General features: G+C 40.1%; 1 protein-coding gene across 1 annotated transcript in view; it reads right to left on the bottom strand.

Moving 5' to 3' along the window:
• LOC306774060 (activin receptor type-2A-like) overlaps positions 1-18368 on the bottom strand; it is a 49061-nt gene extending 30693 nt beyond the window's left edge. The window contains exon 1 of the mRNA XM_079264043.1: positions 17466-18368. Within this exon, the coding sequence (XP_079120169.1) occupies positions 17466-17520 (55 nt within the window). The 5' untranslated portion in view covers positions 17521-18368. The remainder of the gene's footprint in view (positions 1-17465) is intronic.
• Positions 18369-18583: the final 215 nt, after the last annotated feature.

The raw sequence follows: 18583 nt of genomic DNA on the forward strand, positions 1-18583 counted from the left end.
CGCTTCTTTGGTCCAAATCAGAATTTGCTTGGGGTATTCAAATTTGAACTCAGATTTGAATCAAAAAGGTTGATGTGAATGTGCCCTAAGAAGGGTATCGCAAGCAAGCATCAGGGTTTTCTGCTGGCTGGGGTGATTCTGGCGCCTTTGTTTGTTAAAATCTGTTTTCACAGCTCATACTAACCTTCATACTGGAGTTGAAAATTAAACAAGAACAAGTAAAAATTTGAGAACTATCCAAAATTGAAGAACAAATAAAATCTTGGTCTGTTTAAAAAGTTGAAGTAAAAAGTGAATTAAAGCCTTCCTTAAAAGTTTTGCACCTCTTTGTTTGCATTTTTACCTTTATAGACAAATTCAACCTTATGTAAACTGACAAATATTAAGTGTGATGGCTCTCATATTTAAAAAGCAAGACAAGTATGTCGCCTTTGTTCTCCAGTCAAGGCAAGCTGCAGCACTTCAACAAGTCCATTGAGAACACCTCCATTCAGGTATTAGACCGTCTCTGAAAGCGCCGTGAGCCATGTGAACTGCAAATACAGTGCTCTGTTGTAAATACAGCTCTTAAGAGCTCAAATCCATCACTTCTCTGAATCAAGCGAACAATACAGGCCAGCTGCCTATAGCGCTGAGTGCCAAAGGTGGGCAAGGACTGGCTGGCAGTATGGTGTATATGAAGGACATAAAAGCAGAGGAATCAATCTTCTGACTAAGTCGAAGCTTTCACTAAAGTTCACCAAAGCAGATAAGTCCCAGAATGCAAAGCTGACATGAGGGATCGTGCAAGGACGTACAATAGGACTTCCACCCACAAGCATACGGCCAGGCAATAAAGAGAGAGCCTCTTTGTCTCAAAGAGACATTCACACTTGCAAATGTCAAACAGAGTAACACAGGCTCACTTTGTTCATTGTAATAAGATTTGCCAGAGAGAAAAATCAAGAAAGAGCAAAAAACCTGAGGTGACTGCAGGTGCTACCGATGCAAAGTCGTTTTTCAGGAAACGATGCTTGTAACGTACATCAAATTCATTCCGCGCTAAATGAAAAGTCAGGGTGCATGGTTTTCCCCTTACTACTCTTTTCCTTTTCTTTTCTTTTGTTGGCATGGAGAGATTGGAGTGAAGTCACATAAATAAAAACGTTTTAAGATAACAAATCAGTTTGAATGATGTTGGGATTTCTGCAAGCAGCTAAAAACAAAAGTATCATAATGAGTAAATCTTAACAAATAAGGGTTGTGTGATTAATGTGAAACAGGTGCTTATTTTCTAGTCCCATTTCTTTCTTAAACATCCAAACGTTGTCGTCATTTTAAGTTAGGTCATGCATCAATATGGTAATTTGGTTAACAGAGGGACCGTAAGTCTTGCCAGCTTTTCTTTACAAATATCAAGTTAGACAATTTCACATCCCCGTAATTTCTACATACCGAGACGGCCGTTAAGCTCCCTGAAAACCCTGCCATGCCAGAATAAATGAAAGAAAAGCTGAACAAAGGAGTCAAAGCAAAGTATTGCTCAAAGGAGGGAAAACGAAGTGTCTAAAAGCAGCGGTATGCCATCTACTTTATATCAACATGTCTACTTACATGATAATAATGACTGACTGTGAAACGTTGCTAGAAGCTAAGTTAATGTGGAGTTTATTTAGAAAAGAAAACATCTATTTAAACTTCCCATGGAGCCCCCCATGCATCATGCTTTTGTGATGCTTAATTGATCATCTCTCGAGAATACAGCCCTTTGTCCTTTACTTCAACGCGAATCTTTGCCTCTTCCAAATGAAGTACAATCAGTCAAATCTCTGTATCACCTTATAAAATGCACCCCCCCTGACAATTTCCTTCCCCCTTGTGAAAAGAAATGACCTTACAGCATTAAAAAAGGCACATCTTTCTCTTCCACTTGAACAAGTGATTTATCAAGTTTAACCGTGACCTACTTTAACTGTGGACATCTCGGGAATGTATAACGTCTTAAAAACCTGACCCACTTCTCAATCCACCGGGACTTTTCGGAAAACCTGCCTTTCACCCTCCCCTTGACCCTCGCCGGACTCTTAAAATTCGCTCTGACATTTACAATTTTACAGTCTGGGCATGTAGCTGATGCTTGCATCTACATTAATTAAGTCTGTGGAACACAAGAAATAAGCTGTAAGGGCGCGAGATATCAGGAGGACGATACAGGAGCCTTTTTAAGCAGCAATTAGACTGCAAACATGTGGATGTGATTCACCAGGGAGAGCGCAATAGGAAGATGGAAAAGATGGGAAAGTTGACACGGAGGCTGTGACTGGAGGAGATTACTAATTATCTGCAGCCGCTATTGAAAATTCAATCTTTTGTCCGGCAGCCAAGAGGTCACATCAGTTGGAGGCAATTTGTAGCACCTGAATCTGAGCGTTACATACCCGCAGTCAGTCCCTGACACCGAGAGCAGGAAGAGGCAGAAGGTGATGTTTACCGCTATGATAACGAGATGTGATAGGCCCAAGACTGATAAACAGTCAAGCTCCTGGTGGCCTGAGTTCACCTGAAAGAAACCTAAAAACGCAGAACTTTCTGAGTTAAAGCTATTCAACTAAAACCTGAATAACTGACTAAATCACACATCAAGGAAAGCTAGATTATTTCTCTCTGATTACGTTATTTACTCATCTGTTACCTTGGAATAAACTACGTAAATGTACAGCAGGTCTTTCAACAATAAAGAACATCCATTTCACAGGAAAATAAAAGTACTGTTCGCTTGTGGCTGTGGATGCTGTTTTGTGAGACAACTGAGGCTAAATGGTTAAGAAATTGAGACTTACGTTTGATGCATAGCACAAGGATGAGCAACATGTAAATAGAGTTTGTCAGAAAAGTGAAACATGACGTGTTTTTTCCAAATTACACGACTGGCATAAGAGCTTGTTTTTTCCTTGATTATGCAGTAATTAGGGCTGCTCAATTATGACAAAAATTATAATCTCGATTATTTTGACTGAAACTGAGATCTCGATTATTTAAACACAATTATCCAGTATCTATAAACAACGCTGTGCATCGTGGTGTTCTCAACTCCGTACCGCGCATTATAACCGTCTAATGCACGGTTCCGAGTTGTTTAATCCGCTTTTACCGCTTATATAGGAACTATTTTATGTTGGCCTGGATGTACGTTTTATTCCAAACAACCGCTGTCAAGCTACAGCACATTTCTCTCATTCACCTGTTGAAAGATAGCTGATCTGAACCAGCTGATTAACGCGTTGCTATGGTAACACCCCGTAACGGAGGGATATTACAGCGTTTAAATCGCCGAACTATGTATACGAAAATAATGCAGCCAGTTCTCATATATGACAATGGTATAAACTAAGTTTAGGTGAACTTCCACAACCTACTGCAGTTATTCTACATTGACCTGCAGCCGGAGCCGAATGAGACTGGCCGCCTGGGAGTGCTTTAGGACGGGAGAGGCTCCCGCTGCTCCTTCCTTACAGTAACTGCAGAACAATATGTGCCTTCAAGTCAGTCGCCAGAAAATTCTTTAATATCTCCAGTAAAAGTCGATAGATTTGTCTCTAGTCGCTTTTAACAAAAAAAAAGTCGCCAGATTAAGCGAGAAAGTCGCAAAGTTGGTGGCACTGTCTGAATGAAACCAAAGCGGCTGTGGGAGGAGTTTACAGCGCAGCGCTGCAATGCCAGAGACGCTCGATTAGCAGCTGAAGACTTCAGGAGAGGAAACTACAAAGAGAAAAATAATCGCATCCTTTTATTTTTATGATTGTTGAAAACCTAGATCGCAATTGAGACTAAAATCCGATTAATTTTCCGGCCCTAACAGTAATATAGATGCAACTTGTTGCTGGACAGTAATTATTGTTCTTTCAAACCCTCTTTTGTATTTCCTACTGTATCTATTGTTAACTAAAAATGAATATATTATTGGTCATTTATTTAGAGCAAAGGAATCTGTCTTGATGTTGCATATGTATAGATAGAAAGAAGCACACAGACATAATTCTAAATACCAAAAGAGATCCTTGCAAATGTACATAATGTCTCAATTGGTTGATAAGCAACTGATCCAGACTCTATATATATTACACAACACCAAAACCTCTCATTTCCTTCAAAGAACCACAACGAATCCCCTGAAAATAAAATTTAGTTTGTGGAATATTCACTTAAATTTGTTTTCCATCACCTCCTTGACTCAACATATTACACAAATTGCAAAATATAATCAAGAGCAATTTCTCCTTGAAGCCTTTCCACAGATGTTGGCAGCTTCAGCTGATTGACACCACAAATTCTCTTTCTCATAGAAATGGCATTCTATGGAAAATACAGGCCAGATTTCCACAGAGGAAACTAAAAATTACAAGGGAGAGGTGCATCAGATCTGGTGTGTTGGCACAAGTCTTGCATGTTAGCACATGTTAGCAAAGTGAGAGGTTTTACAAGGTGTGAGCCACGAAGCAGAGAATGTTCTGGTCTGATCTGAAGCCAGGCCATGGAGGTGCATGCTGGGTGATAAATGACCACCAACTACCAGCCAAATGTTTAGAAAGATTTTAACTAAGCCACTTTGGCAGGTAGCCAGCCAACGCCTAGTGGTTTTGTTCCATCTACTCTAAAGCTAAAGCTGTCTGGTGAAACAGAAAGTGCTAGTTTCTGAGCCCACATGTCCCAAAAAATGCGTGTACATTTTTTCCCCTCTGTGTTATGGCAGTTACAACATCCTACCTTCACAACCCTGAAAATAAACCAAATTTATTGGCTGTAAACGACTCAGAAAAGCTTTGTCGTTAGCAGTGACGTTCTCCCACATGCCCTTACTTTTCAGGTTTAACTGACAGCTCATATCTGGGTCATGAAGTGCTACACAGTAAATGCTCAGCTGTTGAAATCCAGAGAAAAAAAAAAAAACCACACCAGTAATTCAAATTATAACTCCAACTTTAGAGTTATCAGTAAATAACTATTAAAATTTGACATTTCACACACATGAAGCCTCCATTGTGTGTGTGTGTGTTTGGCCTGATAACTTTCAAGAAACCCATTGAGTAATATCCATTTTTCTATCTGTAGCTGGTCACAGGGGGCATGCTGAGCAGCACTCTGCTCTGTAGCCTCGTAATGAAGTGGCATTTTGGCGGGCCGGGCCTGCACTCGGCACTGTGTGCACTGAAGTAGGTAAACAACTCATTCATCAAGGCTTTTTTTTGTGCGCCTGCCAGGAGCGGGGATTGTTCGTTATGATGGAATTTGTTCAAAGGATCAACTTATCATCTGTGTCCGGACATAGATTAAATACATCGGAGGTGATGTATGGTTGTTTGTGGCAGTGGTTTGTGTGGCCATCTCCAACAAACGATAGGAAATAAAGAAAAAAAAGGAAGGGTGGGAAAAAAAAAAGTCAGATTGAGTGATGATTTTTGAATAGAGTTGACTAATGATGTCAGGCGGAGGCCATGGGTCAGAACCTCATCCACAGAGCTGATCTCTTCCCTTCCCAGTAACGCCTGTTGTTGCTGCTGATGCAATCTGACACTCCTCAACATGCACAACTCAAGACTCAACTAAATACAGCTTTTGCATGTGTGAACAGCAGCATTCATTTCATAGAAAACTTGTAATCACAGTACTGTTAACACCTTGCTGCACTCACACGATTACAAATGTGCAGCAAAGCAGTAGAAGAAGAGACGCGTTGAATACATTGACTGTATAAAAAGAGATGGACGTAGCCTCCGTGACGTGACCCATAGGTTTCTGAAGAGCTGAATTGAAGCTCGGTGGGCGGTTCCTACCATCGCCATCTTGGCAGGGGCATGCGTGTCGTCTCGCCCGGAAAATACAAATATGGGCAAAGAGGAGGAGCTGAGAGGGGGGCTGTGAGCGTCATGGTGGATGATTGACATCGAGTGAACTCCGACATTTCGGTAACTAAGCACTAACCCGGAGATAACAGAAGCTAACCAGCTAACGGAGGTAAGCGAGCTAAAGCTAAGTCACATTGTTAACCGGCTAAAAACCACGGTTGTTCTACATTCTTCTTACTTTAAGCAGGAGATCGGGTACCTGTCAATCAAAAGGACACACCCCTAAATATGCAGAATTTCAAGATTTAATTACTTTTAAACGGGCAAGTTAGAAAAAATTCAATCTCCCCACAGTTGTCATGAAGGCAAACCTGACCTATAAAACCGAAAATGGTTTTTTGTACCAGGCTGTTATGTTTATTTCTGCTGTGAAGTTGGTCTTTTTAACATGGGAGTCAATAGGGATTTGCTCTGTTTTGGAGCCCTTAGTGCGGGGGTGTCAGAATCCAGTCCTCGAGGGCCGGAATCCGGCAGGTTTTTGTTGTTTCCCTCCACCAACACAGCTGATTCAAATCAATGGATCCAGTAGCTTCTTGTCAACCTGTTTGGATGTCGGTCAGGTGTGTGTTGGGAGCATGGAGACAACAAAAACCTGCAGGATACCGGCCCTCCAGGACTGCAGTTTGACACCCCTGCCTTAGTGCATGAAGGGGGAACTTCAGTTTTATGCACTTCCGCATAGGCTTCACTTTTTACCGCCGGAGGTTTCCGCTTGGTTGAGTACCAGGCCGGCTCACAGTGGGTCAGATCAGAGATATGGATGAAGAGAAATAAGAAGAATTGACATGCCTTTGGGGTAAAGTTGGGTTGAGGCTGAAATGTTTTGTAAGCTGTCAGGCCTGGTTTGAGCAACAGCCCAACACAAACCAGCCTAAATTTCATTCCTGTGGAATATTCTCCTTCAGAAGGTGGTTTGTCAAACTGTCTACTATTAAGACCATTTCACATAGCAACGTGACATTGTGGCCAAGCGTGTGAGAGTAGCTGATGGGTGAGAATAGTCCATATTCATACCAGGCATCTGTGTTGAGGATAAATCACATTTTTTTGTGGTAAGTTAAAACTAGGTCACTTCCTGAAAGCTAATTTTCCAAACACGGTTCTCTCTGATGTTAGAGACAATCTGTGGTATCACATGGAAAACATTTGGGGTTTTTTAGGGGGGGATGATTAAATTTGTTGATACAGGGTTTCCACGCAATGTCAAAACTTAAATGTAAAGTAAAAGTACTTGGCAACAGTCTGTTCAACAACAGACAACAGCCTGCTGATATTCTGTTGTTGCACCATAAATAATCAATGAAAAGTACATTTTCAGGTAATTTCAAGCCTAATAAAATGTAATATAATTTCCTGTTAGCCAGCATCATTTTGTAAAAGCAATAAGGACAATTACTCTGATAAACAAGCCTGAGACCACTTTAATTAAAACAGATAACATGAGAAGATTGAAGCATTTTAATTGTGTAATAATCTAAAATTCCCATTGTCAGGTTTATGTAGCCCTTTCCACAATCTGGTAACAGCCTTAATAATCCCTGCCCTTTTGAACAGATTGTGAGCATCGTTAAGTCATCCGATCGATGCATAAAGCACTGATTTTTGGCCTTTTGGGGATATTAGATGCCGAACACTTATTAAGAAAATCCATTAAAGCAATGCGTGTCTGTTTGTAATTTCCCTGCAAGATGGGGCATTATATTTGCAACCAAATAAAGCAAAAACTGCAGGATAAATACATATCACTAACAATCTAAATGCAGCTATATATGCCCACATCGGCCTTCAGTCCTGTCTCCCTGAGTCCAAACCGTGGGCACTGCAAGTTAGAAGTATGTCCCACCATTTGCCTTCAGGGCAGCTCCTACAAACACAGATAAAGATTTCTTTTTTCGTTTTTGTATTTTAAAAAAAAACTATGTATAGCGGTTTGCCATTCCCAGACATTAGGCACCAGGGGGAGCATAGGGGACCACTTGCTGGGAGTTAGCACCAGAGTACACAATGTACTGTTTTAAAGTAGCTAGTCTTGCGATCCCAAGTGTCTCACAATCAAACGACCTGTAGGAAAAGTAGGAATATATCAACATTGAAAGTTATATAATTGCATTTTTTTTTTCTCCCACCAGCAGAAATGGTAACCTTGCAGCTGAATGAATAGCGGTCTGAGCCTGGAGACGCTCACAGGCAGACACTACTTTACAGTAGACAGTAATTTAACAGAGCAGCCTGGAACTCTCTGGAGTGCTGCATTAATGCTCAATCAGATGTTGTCGTGACATGGCAGGGGTGGTTGGGTTGGCTCTGGTGAGCTGGTCACAAAGACTGCACTCTTTCCATGGCAGGGGAAGAGGAGGAGGAGGGGGTTGGGGCATTAAAAACCACCGCACTCAGCAACTGAATCCAATCCCTCTAATCCTCGCTGGTATGCCCGAGCCCATTGGTCTCCGCCTCAATTAGCGCTGATGGAGCTGGTTACTGGACAGGTCAGGAGAGCACCTGAGTCTCTCGCAGAGAGCCTGTGCATGAGAAGTGAGTAGCGCTGTCGCCCCATGTCCCGTGTGCACGACGTGCTGCAGTTACCCACTGCATACCGTACATTCCTCGAACGACGAGCAATTTAAAACGCCTTGTTATCTCTAGCAGGGTACTGTAGTGGGATCTGTAACTCCCCCTCCCTTCGTCTCCTCTCAATCCCTTCTGTGCTTGAATTGCTTGGATTTATTTGAAGGGTGTGTTAAGTGCCACTTGGGTTTAAAGCTGAATTGTGTATTGAACTTGCTGATATATTACAATATCTCTGAGCTTGCACTATGGGCATTTCAATTCATTTCTATAAAACAAGTAATCAATGAGGGAGTGGGACACACACAGATGGAGACTGGCAGAAAAGCCATTACATATGAAAAAATTGGCTTTTTGTGAATTCAGTGAGAGAGATTACCCAGAATTCCCTGCTGTAGAATGACTGAATGCGCTTCAAACATCACAAAATGATGCTGACTTGCATTATAAGTCATGAAAACACAAGAGTACTTTATCTGTCTGCAATTTGGCTTAAACTACACATCAAAACGTTACATAAATACACTCTGTGATAAAGGTTAGTCCACACTTGATTCCCATGCTGCTGTTGGTGTAACTAATGCATCATCCCAATGTGAGTCACCTCTCGTGGTCTCCAAGATATGTTGTGTGCCATTCAATAATGTCCACTGTTTGCACTCGCCAGCAACACATTTGTACAAGGCAAACCAACAAAAGCTGGAAGTCAATAAATCCCACTCTTTCATCCATCTAGCCATCCAACGACCTCACTGACTCCTGACTTTATATTTAGTGTAAACTAATGACACATACTGGTCACGAGGCACTGCAGTCAAAATAAAACACCAACACTAGTGTATTTTTATTTGAGATTATATTACAGGTGCAGGGAGCAAAGGATTTGACTGTGATGCATCTAAAGGGTTTATACTTTTGTTTATCAGTAGCAACGATGATGTCTAAGCCCCCTTTTGGGTTTCATTATCAAAAGAAAAAAAGATTTTAAGACAGAATGAATCCCTTCCTCAACTACTTGACACGTTGAAGGGCAGTGCTAGAAAAGAGCCACTAGTGTTAAAAGCCTTCTTCAAGAGCAGAAATGCCTCAGAATTGAAAGTTAGAAGGCACTTTTAAAAGCTCCAACATTCAGCACACATTCCTGTTGAATCTCTGTTGTGTTGTGTCTACTTTCTTTCAGTTTCTTTTCAGCTATAGCATTTTAGGGTAGCAAGACAGAAAGCAACAATGGCGGGATGATGAGTCCACAGTATCACAAGTAAACAAGAGTTCATGCCAGCCCACTCAGTTCCCAACACACCGTCAGTCTTTTGTGACTTTGATAAGAGTTAAAGTGACCTTCATAACAGAGAGAAATCTTAGCAGGAGGTGGCCAAAGACAAAGAAGAGGAGGAAGAGTCTAAAGGAGGGAGCATAAAGCAGGCGAGGACCCCTGAGAGAGCCTGAAACAAGAGCATGATGAATGTACAGCTCGCAGTTTTTAATCAAGGATCAAAGCTGGGCCTCTCCGTCTGAGCAGCCAGTCTGTCTAGACTAAAATTCTCCCAAGCACATAAAGCAACATCTGCAGGACGCATTAATTACAGTAAAGGACCAATCTCTGGGGTACCAGTAAGTCAAGCGATGTAGACTAATATAAAATAGTTCTGTATGTCTGGACAGTTTGCAAAGAAAACCTTTTGAAGCTCCGAACTCACTGGTCTCATCACTTCTACCACTCATTTTAGTTTCTGTTAGCAGTGAATATTACCTCCGTCAAAGACTATATTTTCACTCGTGCTTCACTAGTTTTTTAAGTTTACAACTTTACACAAAACTACTAGGCAGATTTTTACTTTTTTTTTTTTATCCTGAAATCGAGTTTCATCAAGATCCAGGGATTCTTTATGAATGCGAAATACAGCCATTTTTAGTGCACATAACGCTACAATAATCAATCAGATCAGGATGCGAGACCAAAAACTATGTAAGTTCTCAACTGGTTTTATAGGATATCAAAGAGTAATCTAGATCCAAGCAGAATTGGGGATATTATTATCCAGAACAGGGAAAAACAGTGGATCTTTGAAATTTTCAGATAAAATGTATTTTCATTATTATTATTAGGGTCCGAGCCATACAAAGTATGGCAAGGCCCTATTGTTTTTTATTATTATTATTAATGATCACTTATTATTAATGATCACTTATTTATTAATAAGATGAAATTTTCAAATAAAATGTATTTTCATTATTATTATTATTAATGATCACTTATTAATAAAATATAATAACAATAATAATAATAACAATAATAATAATAATAATCATTATTATTATTTTAAGTACAATTTTAGATTTAAACACAGAAACAAACATTGAATTGAAAGTGGGACTATAAAATTGGCCAGAAATCACTATACGAGTATAAATGAGCTGCTTGGCGGAGGTCTGCGCTCTCAGAGTGCTTTAGCAGTTACAAAGGTGGTCATACTTCAGACTTTCTGCAATTGCTTTTGTCTGGCAAAACCTCCAATAATCTCAGCAGGTAATAGTAATATTTGACCTTTTAGTCAAAGTTCAGGCCCCTGTGGTCTTTCCAAAACACCTGTCTCCTATGGCTACATAGATGAGGATCATCCATATTCTGTAATTATTTAAATCAATGTGTACACACACAGAGAGAGAGGATACATGAAAAAAAGAAAACAAAGATTATGGTGTTAATTCATTAAAAAACAATTACAATAAGAAAAGGAAGCGTACAACTTGAGCAGTCTTGCTCCGAGCATAGTGGTTGTTCCTTTAAGAAAGTGACGGCTGAATCAAATATGCATGACTATTATTCCCTTCAATGGTTCTTCACTGACGCCCTGTAACAACTCAGAGGCCTGCAGCATTTGCAAATAATCCTTTTTCATTTGCAATATCAAATATTTACTATATTAGATGGTGACAGACTAAGAAATCTGCACCTCCCCACACACAAACACACACCACCACAACCCCCACTGTCCTGTGCAGAAATGTTAAGTGGAATGATAACAGGAGCAAGTTGAAACACATCCCCACTGCAGAAGAAAATCCCCCTTATAACCAACTGGGGTGTTTTGATGATTTTTAATTGTAGTGAGTGTGTCGGCAGCCATTCATGTGGCGAGTGTGCTTAAGAAAGCCTTAGGTCTTGGAAGCACTGCTGTTCAGATTTTAAATTAGGTAGTAAATATCAAGTCCACACAAGACAAATAAGAGGAGTCAGGTTAGAAAGTGATTAAGGTTCTAATAAAAACAAAGGACAAATTATTCTAAATTAACATTTCCATAGTTATTCTCCACCAATTCTCTCCAAAGTTATGCCTTATCATCATCATCATATTATTATTATTATTATTATTAGTGCATCTTCTTCAAAGTTGGTCAATCAGTGATTCTTGAATCCATCTAAGTTACATATAGTGTGCACAGAGCACCAAACACCTGGCTGTGGGCTAAATTTAACCAGTACTCTGGCTGGGTGAGGGTCATAATTTCCCAAGCCAATGCTGGTAATATCCAGCCTTGGGTCAACATTTCACCTCAGCCAACATTACTGGAGGGGTGCTTTGTTTTTCATGATGTTGAAGCACAGAATGATGCACAGCCCAGCGAGGAAACAGTCTGCCTAGTTGGGCCCAATGGGAGATTGGGGCTACATCTGGCCTTAACAAATACACCTGTGCTTTTGGAGCCTAATGCATAATGCAGGAAAGCATATGAGAAATAGATAAGGGAGGGGAAAATGGAACAAGATCTGGTAGCCTGTCTTTGACCACACTGGAAAGAACCAAACTGGAGCTGGACGTTGTATATATTTGGCGAAATGACAAAAACCTGCTTCTTCAGTGTCTTCTAGCTACTCAAACCCTAAATATTCAAATATCTTATTAAAAATTCACAAGTATATCTGCAGGTAGGGCTGCACAATTAATCAGATTTTGATTGTGATCATCATTTTGGTGGCCACAAATAAACAAACCTGATCGTCAACGATATTTACATTCATAACGCAAGCTCTCCTGCATGTGTCTCTGATCACTGAGGTTCTCTACCAGTAGACTACCAACCACCAGGGGGCGAACGCATGGTTAAGGCTTCATTAAGCTGCCTAAATACCAAGCATGAAGTGGTAAGATTTTTCCTGTTGCAGGTATAATGGATTTTTTTATTTAAACAGCTGATTGAGGTGGTAAAAAATATGAACATTTTTGCAACATGTGGCATATATATATATATTAAATAATTAGTGTAGAGTTGCCAGGTAGGTTGTTTACAAGTGGTGCATTAAAAATACATGGTTTTTTTTTCCCAGACACAATGAATAATCGTGATTAATAATCGTGATTACAATATTGCTCAAAATACACAAAATAATTATTATTTTGGTCATAATCGTGCAGCCCTACTGGAAAGAACCAAACTGGAGCTGAAGATTGTATATATTTGACGAAATGACAAAAACCCGCTTCTTCAGTGTCTTTTAGCTACTTAAACCCTAAATATTCAAATCTCTTATCAAGAATTCACATTAGTGTATCTGCAGGTTTAATTTATCACTAATAAACATGACTTAAAAATTACTATGTCGAGGAAGGGGTGTCACTTGCCAAGAAAAGTAAAAGACAGTTTTCACCCTTATATTAAAAATAAACACTGATAAGTCTTACTTGGATGATTCGTCAACTTGACATAAAAGACATTAAAAACTTGGAAGCCTCCAAAAGACCATCTGAAGTAACCCTACCAAATGAAATAATCTGCCCCTTTCTTTCTTTAGGACTGAAAGAAATAAGAGTCACATATGTGGAGCATTTGATGACAGAAAACTTGATCTGCTGGTAGAAACATCTACCTAAATAGTGCAACTGGTTATCCCCAGTTTAATGAGACAGAACACATGGACACAGGACTGGTGATCTACGCAGTTCAGAATCTGTTTCAAGTTAAGTTTGATGTGTAGCAGAGCTGGCACTAAACCTCAAGATCAGTTCTTCTGCAGAGGATTGTTGAGAGAGGGGGAAAGAAAAAATAACAACAAACAAAAAACCCCAAAGCTGCTTCGTCCTCGCTAACCTTACACTGGTGGGCAAGAAGATCAATGGTTGTGTGGAACTGCTACAGAATACAAAACAGGAAAGGCTAAGGCCGAAAATCGAATTATCTATCGCTCATCTTCCTTTGAAGAAATATGACAGGTAGTGATGAATTACCAGAGTTAGAGTCGTGCCAGAGGAGGAGAAAGGGAACGGATTTCCTGTTGTTTCATATTTAAGTACGTTCAGCTCAGAGGATCATTGTGGGGGAAAAAAGTAATGGCCGAAGGATCAAACGGTCTTTTCACAGACAATTACTGCATAAAAAGAAAAGGACAAAAGCAAGTGTTTGCTGTTTGAGAACATATCCAAGTGCTCAGAACAGGCTCAAGTGTTGATACTTCCACATTTTTTGAAATGGAAAACATCAAAATGAAAACAAATCTTCACAACCAAGCTTCTCTCAGCCCTCGGCTCATGTTCACAGTGAATCTCTGGATGTGTTGTTACTTGTGAGGCTGTACTGTAAATATTTACCAATTTGCAGTTCAAGCTCACATTAGATCTAAGGCAGAGGTCCTGTCAAACAGATGATCTGGTTTCTGAATGCACAGACTGCAACTTCAAATTATCAGCTGCCTGAGAGAGAAATATCTCTTCCAGTTTTAAAACTCAAATCAGAAAAGAAGTGCCATTTACTGTCCTGCAACATCAACAAGTTGGTCCATCATGTGTTGTGGCAGCATTTAGACATTCCTGTGTGGACCAAAACACTGAGCAGCTGCTGAATGCAACATTACACCAGGTCTCTTCGAAAATAGGAGCACCGCTTATGTTATAAAAGCAAGTAATGTGTGGTTTTAAGGCTAATCTGGACAACATTAAAGACTAATAAAGAGGTAAAAATGCTGTTTAGGGAATACCACTTACTGCATACAGTTAGATTTGGCACAAGTATTAAATGATATGAACAATATTTTGCATGGGAGTAAAATAGTATAAAAGTAATACATTTACAGTTTCATTGCATGCAAACGGATTGATAGGTAGTAATTCATGACTGCAACAGGGCTACATGCAGCATGCAAAAACAGTTAGCAGAGGGGTGCAATCCGCATTTAGTGCAAAATTCATGTCAGTACTTTAGGTAACACTTAATTGGCAATGATTATAAAAGGTTTTGCACCGAACAATATTGCCAAAGAAAACACGTCGGTCAGCAACATTTCTCTACAACAGCCGTATTACACAACAGCTGATGTAAAAAAAAACAAAACAAATATCCTTATTGAGCCGTAATCGGTGGCCTTGGCACCAATCATTAAAAAAAAAAAAAAAAGAAAAAAAAAAGAAAAGATGAAAATAAAAAAAGCCCAATTTAAGTGGACTTCTGATCAATTGGTTGTTTTGGCCTGAGAAATGCAACATCCCTAATCGTAACACTAATTTATCAACGACCTTTCAGAAAACAGGTGAAACATTTATGTCACAGGTGTCAAACTGCAGTCCACGAGGGCCGGTATCCCTCAGGTTTTTGTTGTCTTCATGCTCCAACACACCTGACCGAAATTCATAAACAGGTTGACATGAAGCCGCTGGATCCATTGATTTGAATCAGCTGTGTTGGTAGAGAGAAGCAACAAAAACCTGCCGGATACCGGCCCTCGAGGACTGGAGCTCGACGTCCCTGATTTATGTCATTCATCATCAGTAACTTCAGTTTCATTATTAATTCATTTGTCTCATAATGTCAGCAGAAAATTAATACACAAAGCATGCTTATCTCAATTTCATCTGGAAGAGAGTACAATTTATCTGTCTTGAGGAAGTGTATCATTTCATTATTATTAACAATACAAAAAAAACCCAGCTTTATTTATCTGTTACGTAATGTTGCGACAACAGCTAAAACTACAGTATCTGTGGACAAAGTCCCTTTTAATTATTCATTCATTCATTCATTATCCTAGCCGTTTAGTCCGATTAAGGGTCGCAGGGAAGCTGGAGCCTATCGCAGCAGTCTTTGGTCAAAAGGCAGGGTACACCCTGAACAGCTCACCAGTCCATCGCAGGACCCCCTTTTAATTAGAAATACTGAATTTATCCTGACACCTGAACTATACCTCACCCACCCACTCCATGCAAAGTGCCCTGCCCTTATCAGAAGTTCCTTAGTGGCGACTTGAGCTGTGCCAATTCAACTTAGGTTTTATACAGAATGATTATTGCACCTCAAGTGGAAACCATTCATTTCCCCACTTCAGACAGTAATGAGCAAGTAGAATAATCATCTGCTGCACTCTGCAATACAGGCAGCACCTGGCTCACACTCGAGGCAACCCTGGCTATTACCGAATTTGAGAAGCCTTTTCATTTTCACCCGAATGCCTAAAGACACTCCAGGGCTCACTGAAAGTATTCTACTAAAGTATTCTACTGTGACTTGCCAGCTTATTTGACTTTTTTTCCACTCTTTAAGTTTAAGCTAGAGCTTTTTTTCCCCCTATAAAAATGCAGACATGCCGAATATTTCTATGAACCAGGTCATTAGCTTCTTTTTTTTTGTGTGTCAAAACTACATAGAAAAACAAGTTTCAAGCATGAAAAACAACGAGCTACATCTAGGAATTTTAAAGAAACCTAATTCTCTGTGTAATATTAGTGCATCCATCCAGTAACGCAATTCTTGCCCGCATACAACAAGAGAAAATCAGCCTCAAGGTTTGATTTCTATTTTGCAAACTGTGGTTAGGAGGCAATGCCTCATGCCAATCAACTTTGCAGATAAGACAAACGGCCACAGTTATAGCTGGAATCTACAATCACTGGTTTGCAATTTGGCACCTTTCTGTCGTGTGAGGAAGTTAACAGCACAACAAACCCACACTTGTCTCAACATACCACTGGCATTCACACTTTGCTGACCCATCTGAGAAACACTGCCTAATAATACAAGTGCCATTATGGTCATGTAAGGCTGCAAAAATGCCGTTAAATGTTCTATAAAACACCACTTTACATGGCACATACTTATCAGAACTGGAATCTGTGCAACTAAAATAAAAACAGCCCATCCATCTTGCTGAAGTGACATTTAAGTAGCATTTCTTTCCAAATGTTTAGCTAGTGAAAGTGGAGTACAAACCAGTAGAGGCAGATCTCCCTGTCATGCAAGAACTGACTTTCAAGTCCACCCACATCCATGTAAATGTTGTTGTGCAAGGTTAAAAAAAAACATTTTGAAAAGGCACTACTTGATTGACCTTTTCTCCTTTTAATCTTCTCAATGACCTTCATACATCCACCTTTCCGAACATGAGAAAGCGTGATGAATGTTTACCAAAACAAGAAAAGAAAACTCACTTTGATGCAAACATAAAACATGAGAAATTATAATTGCCTTAAACAAATGCTTTTAATTTATGTTTTTATGCAAGATATTATCTTTTTTTTTTTTTTTTTTATCTTGAATAGTACACATTAAATACAGTTTAATTTCACACCACAAACCTAGTGTTACCCAGTGTTTCAATCACTCTCATCTAATGTTAGATTAGATTTATAATCTAATCATTTTCACTACACAGGCTTCTTCATACAGTCTCATATTGTCTCTTCTAGCCTCCTAATGAACTTAGCTAAAGAAAACCCAATTTGTACCAGCATGTCTCACTCATAGCTCCACAAAGGCCCCTTGAGAGCCCAAGGCCCCATCTTGAGCTGGCTTAAATATGCAATATACATAACTACACCAGGAGGCTGGAGGATGCATAGAAAGGGCACGAACAATGAGACAGAAAAGCCGAGGGATTGTGTTTTTTCCCACCCTTCCCACAGGGCTGCATTACATTGCACTGCATTCTTCACACTGAACAAGCTGTGTTGCACTCTGCAGAGGTAAAAAAAAAAAAAAAAAAAAAAGTATGCATTGCATTGACAATAACCCATGTATACCCCTCTCCACACCCACCTGAAGAGCAGGAGATGAGGAAAACGGCGAAGGCCAGTTTTGTGGCGTCTCCCATTTTCCATCCGAATAGGATCCTCTCACTAGCAAGAGAAATAAAACAAGTACAACGCCTCCAATGTCACCAAAAAACAAAACAAAAAAAAAAAAAAAACAAGATGGGAGTTCTTTTAAATGTCTTGTTGCAACCTGGAGCACCGTCTCTGGAAAAAGGGCATTTAAAAAAAATAAATAAATCAAGTCAAAATCCAAAAATATCCCAGGCTCACTAGTCCAGAAAAAAGATGGGAGGATAGAGAGGAGAAGGGGATGGTTAGTGGTAATTCCAGGTTTTACAGGCAAGCAACCGAGGGCGACTTGATGGCACCGAAGCCAGAGCTGTCGTGTATTTGCCAGGTCTGCTGCTGCATTGTTATGAAAAGATCCCTTATGCCTGATAAGCAGCTATTTTCAGCACAGCGGCACAGACAGCCGAGCCTCAGCCGGGCAGGGCGAACATCCATCGGACTGGAAATCAAGCGCACTCCCAATCAAACTTCTCCTCAATAAGCGCATTTGCATTGCTAGAAAATGTCAAAATGCAGCCAAAAAGACCATTCCTACTATTTAATGTAAAATAACAACAGGTTTGATCGGTTTATTGTTGGTATATTCCGTGTGGAAGCTCCAGCTTCGTCCGACAGTCCGGAGGGGTAACCCGGCCACAACCACGGCTCCGTCCGCTCCGATCACTACGGATCCAGGCGGTGTGAAAACCCTCTCTAAAGTCAGTCAAACAACCGGCCACAGTCAAAGTGGCTTCAATAAACAAGCGGAAACGCTAAATAATGATCGCAATAACCACCAAAGCTGCGGTTAATCCGTGTCGAGTTCAGGACGAGCTGGAAGTCCGTCTCCTCCTCGCCTCTCTGGTCGGGACCATTTCAAAATGGCGTCATGGGCTCCTGTTAGGTTTGCTGAAATGATGCGTTCAGCTTCCGGTGGGAATTTCAGATCCAAAATGTTGCATTGGGAAAAAATAGAAAGATAAGACCATTCCCACTATTTATCACTATCAGGATGTGAATTATAATATTAATAAACACCATTACTTTAATTAGAATTATTCAGATCCGCATAAA

The sequence above is a fragment of the Telmatherina bonti genome (genome assembly GCF_933228915.1).
Source record: "Telmatherina bonti genome assembly, chromosome: 24".
Lineage (NCBI taxonomy): Eukaryota > Metazoa > Chordata > Actinopteri > Atheriniformes > Telmatherinidae > Telmatherina > Telmatherina bonti.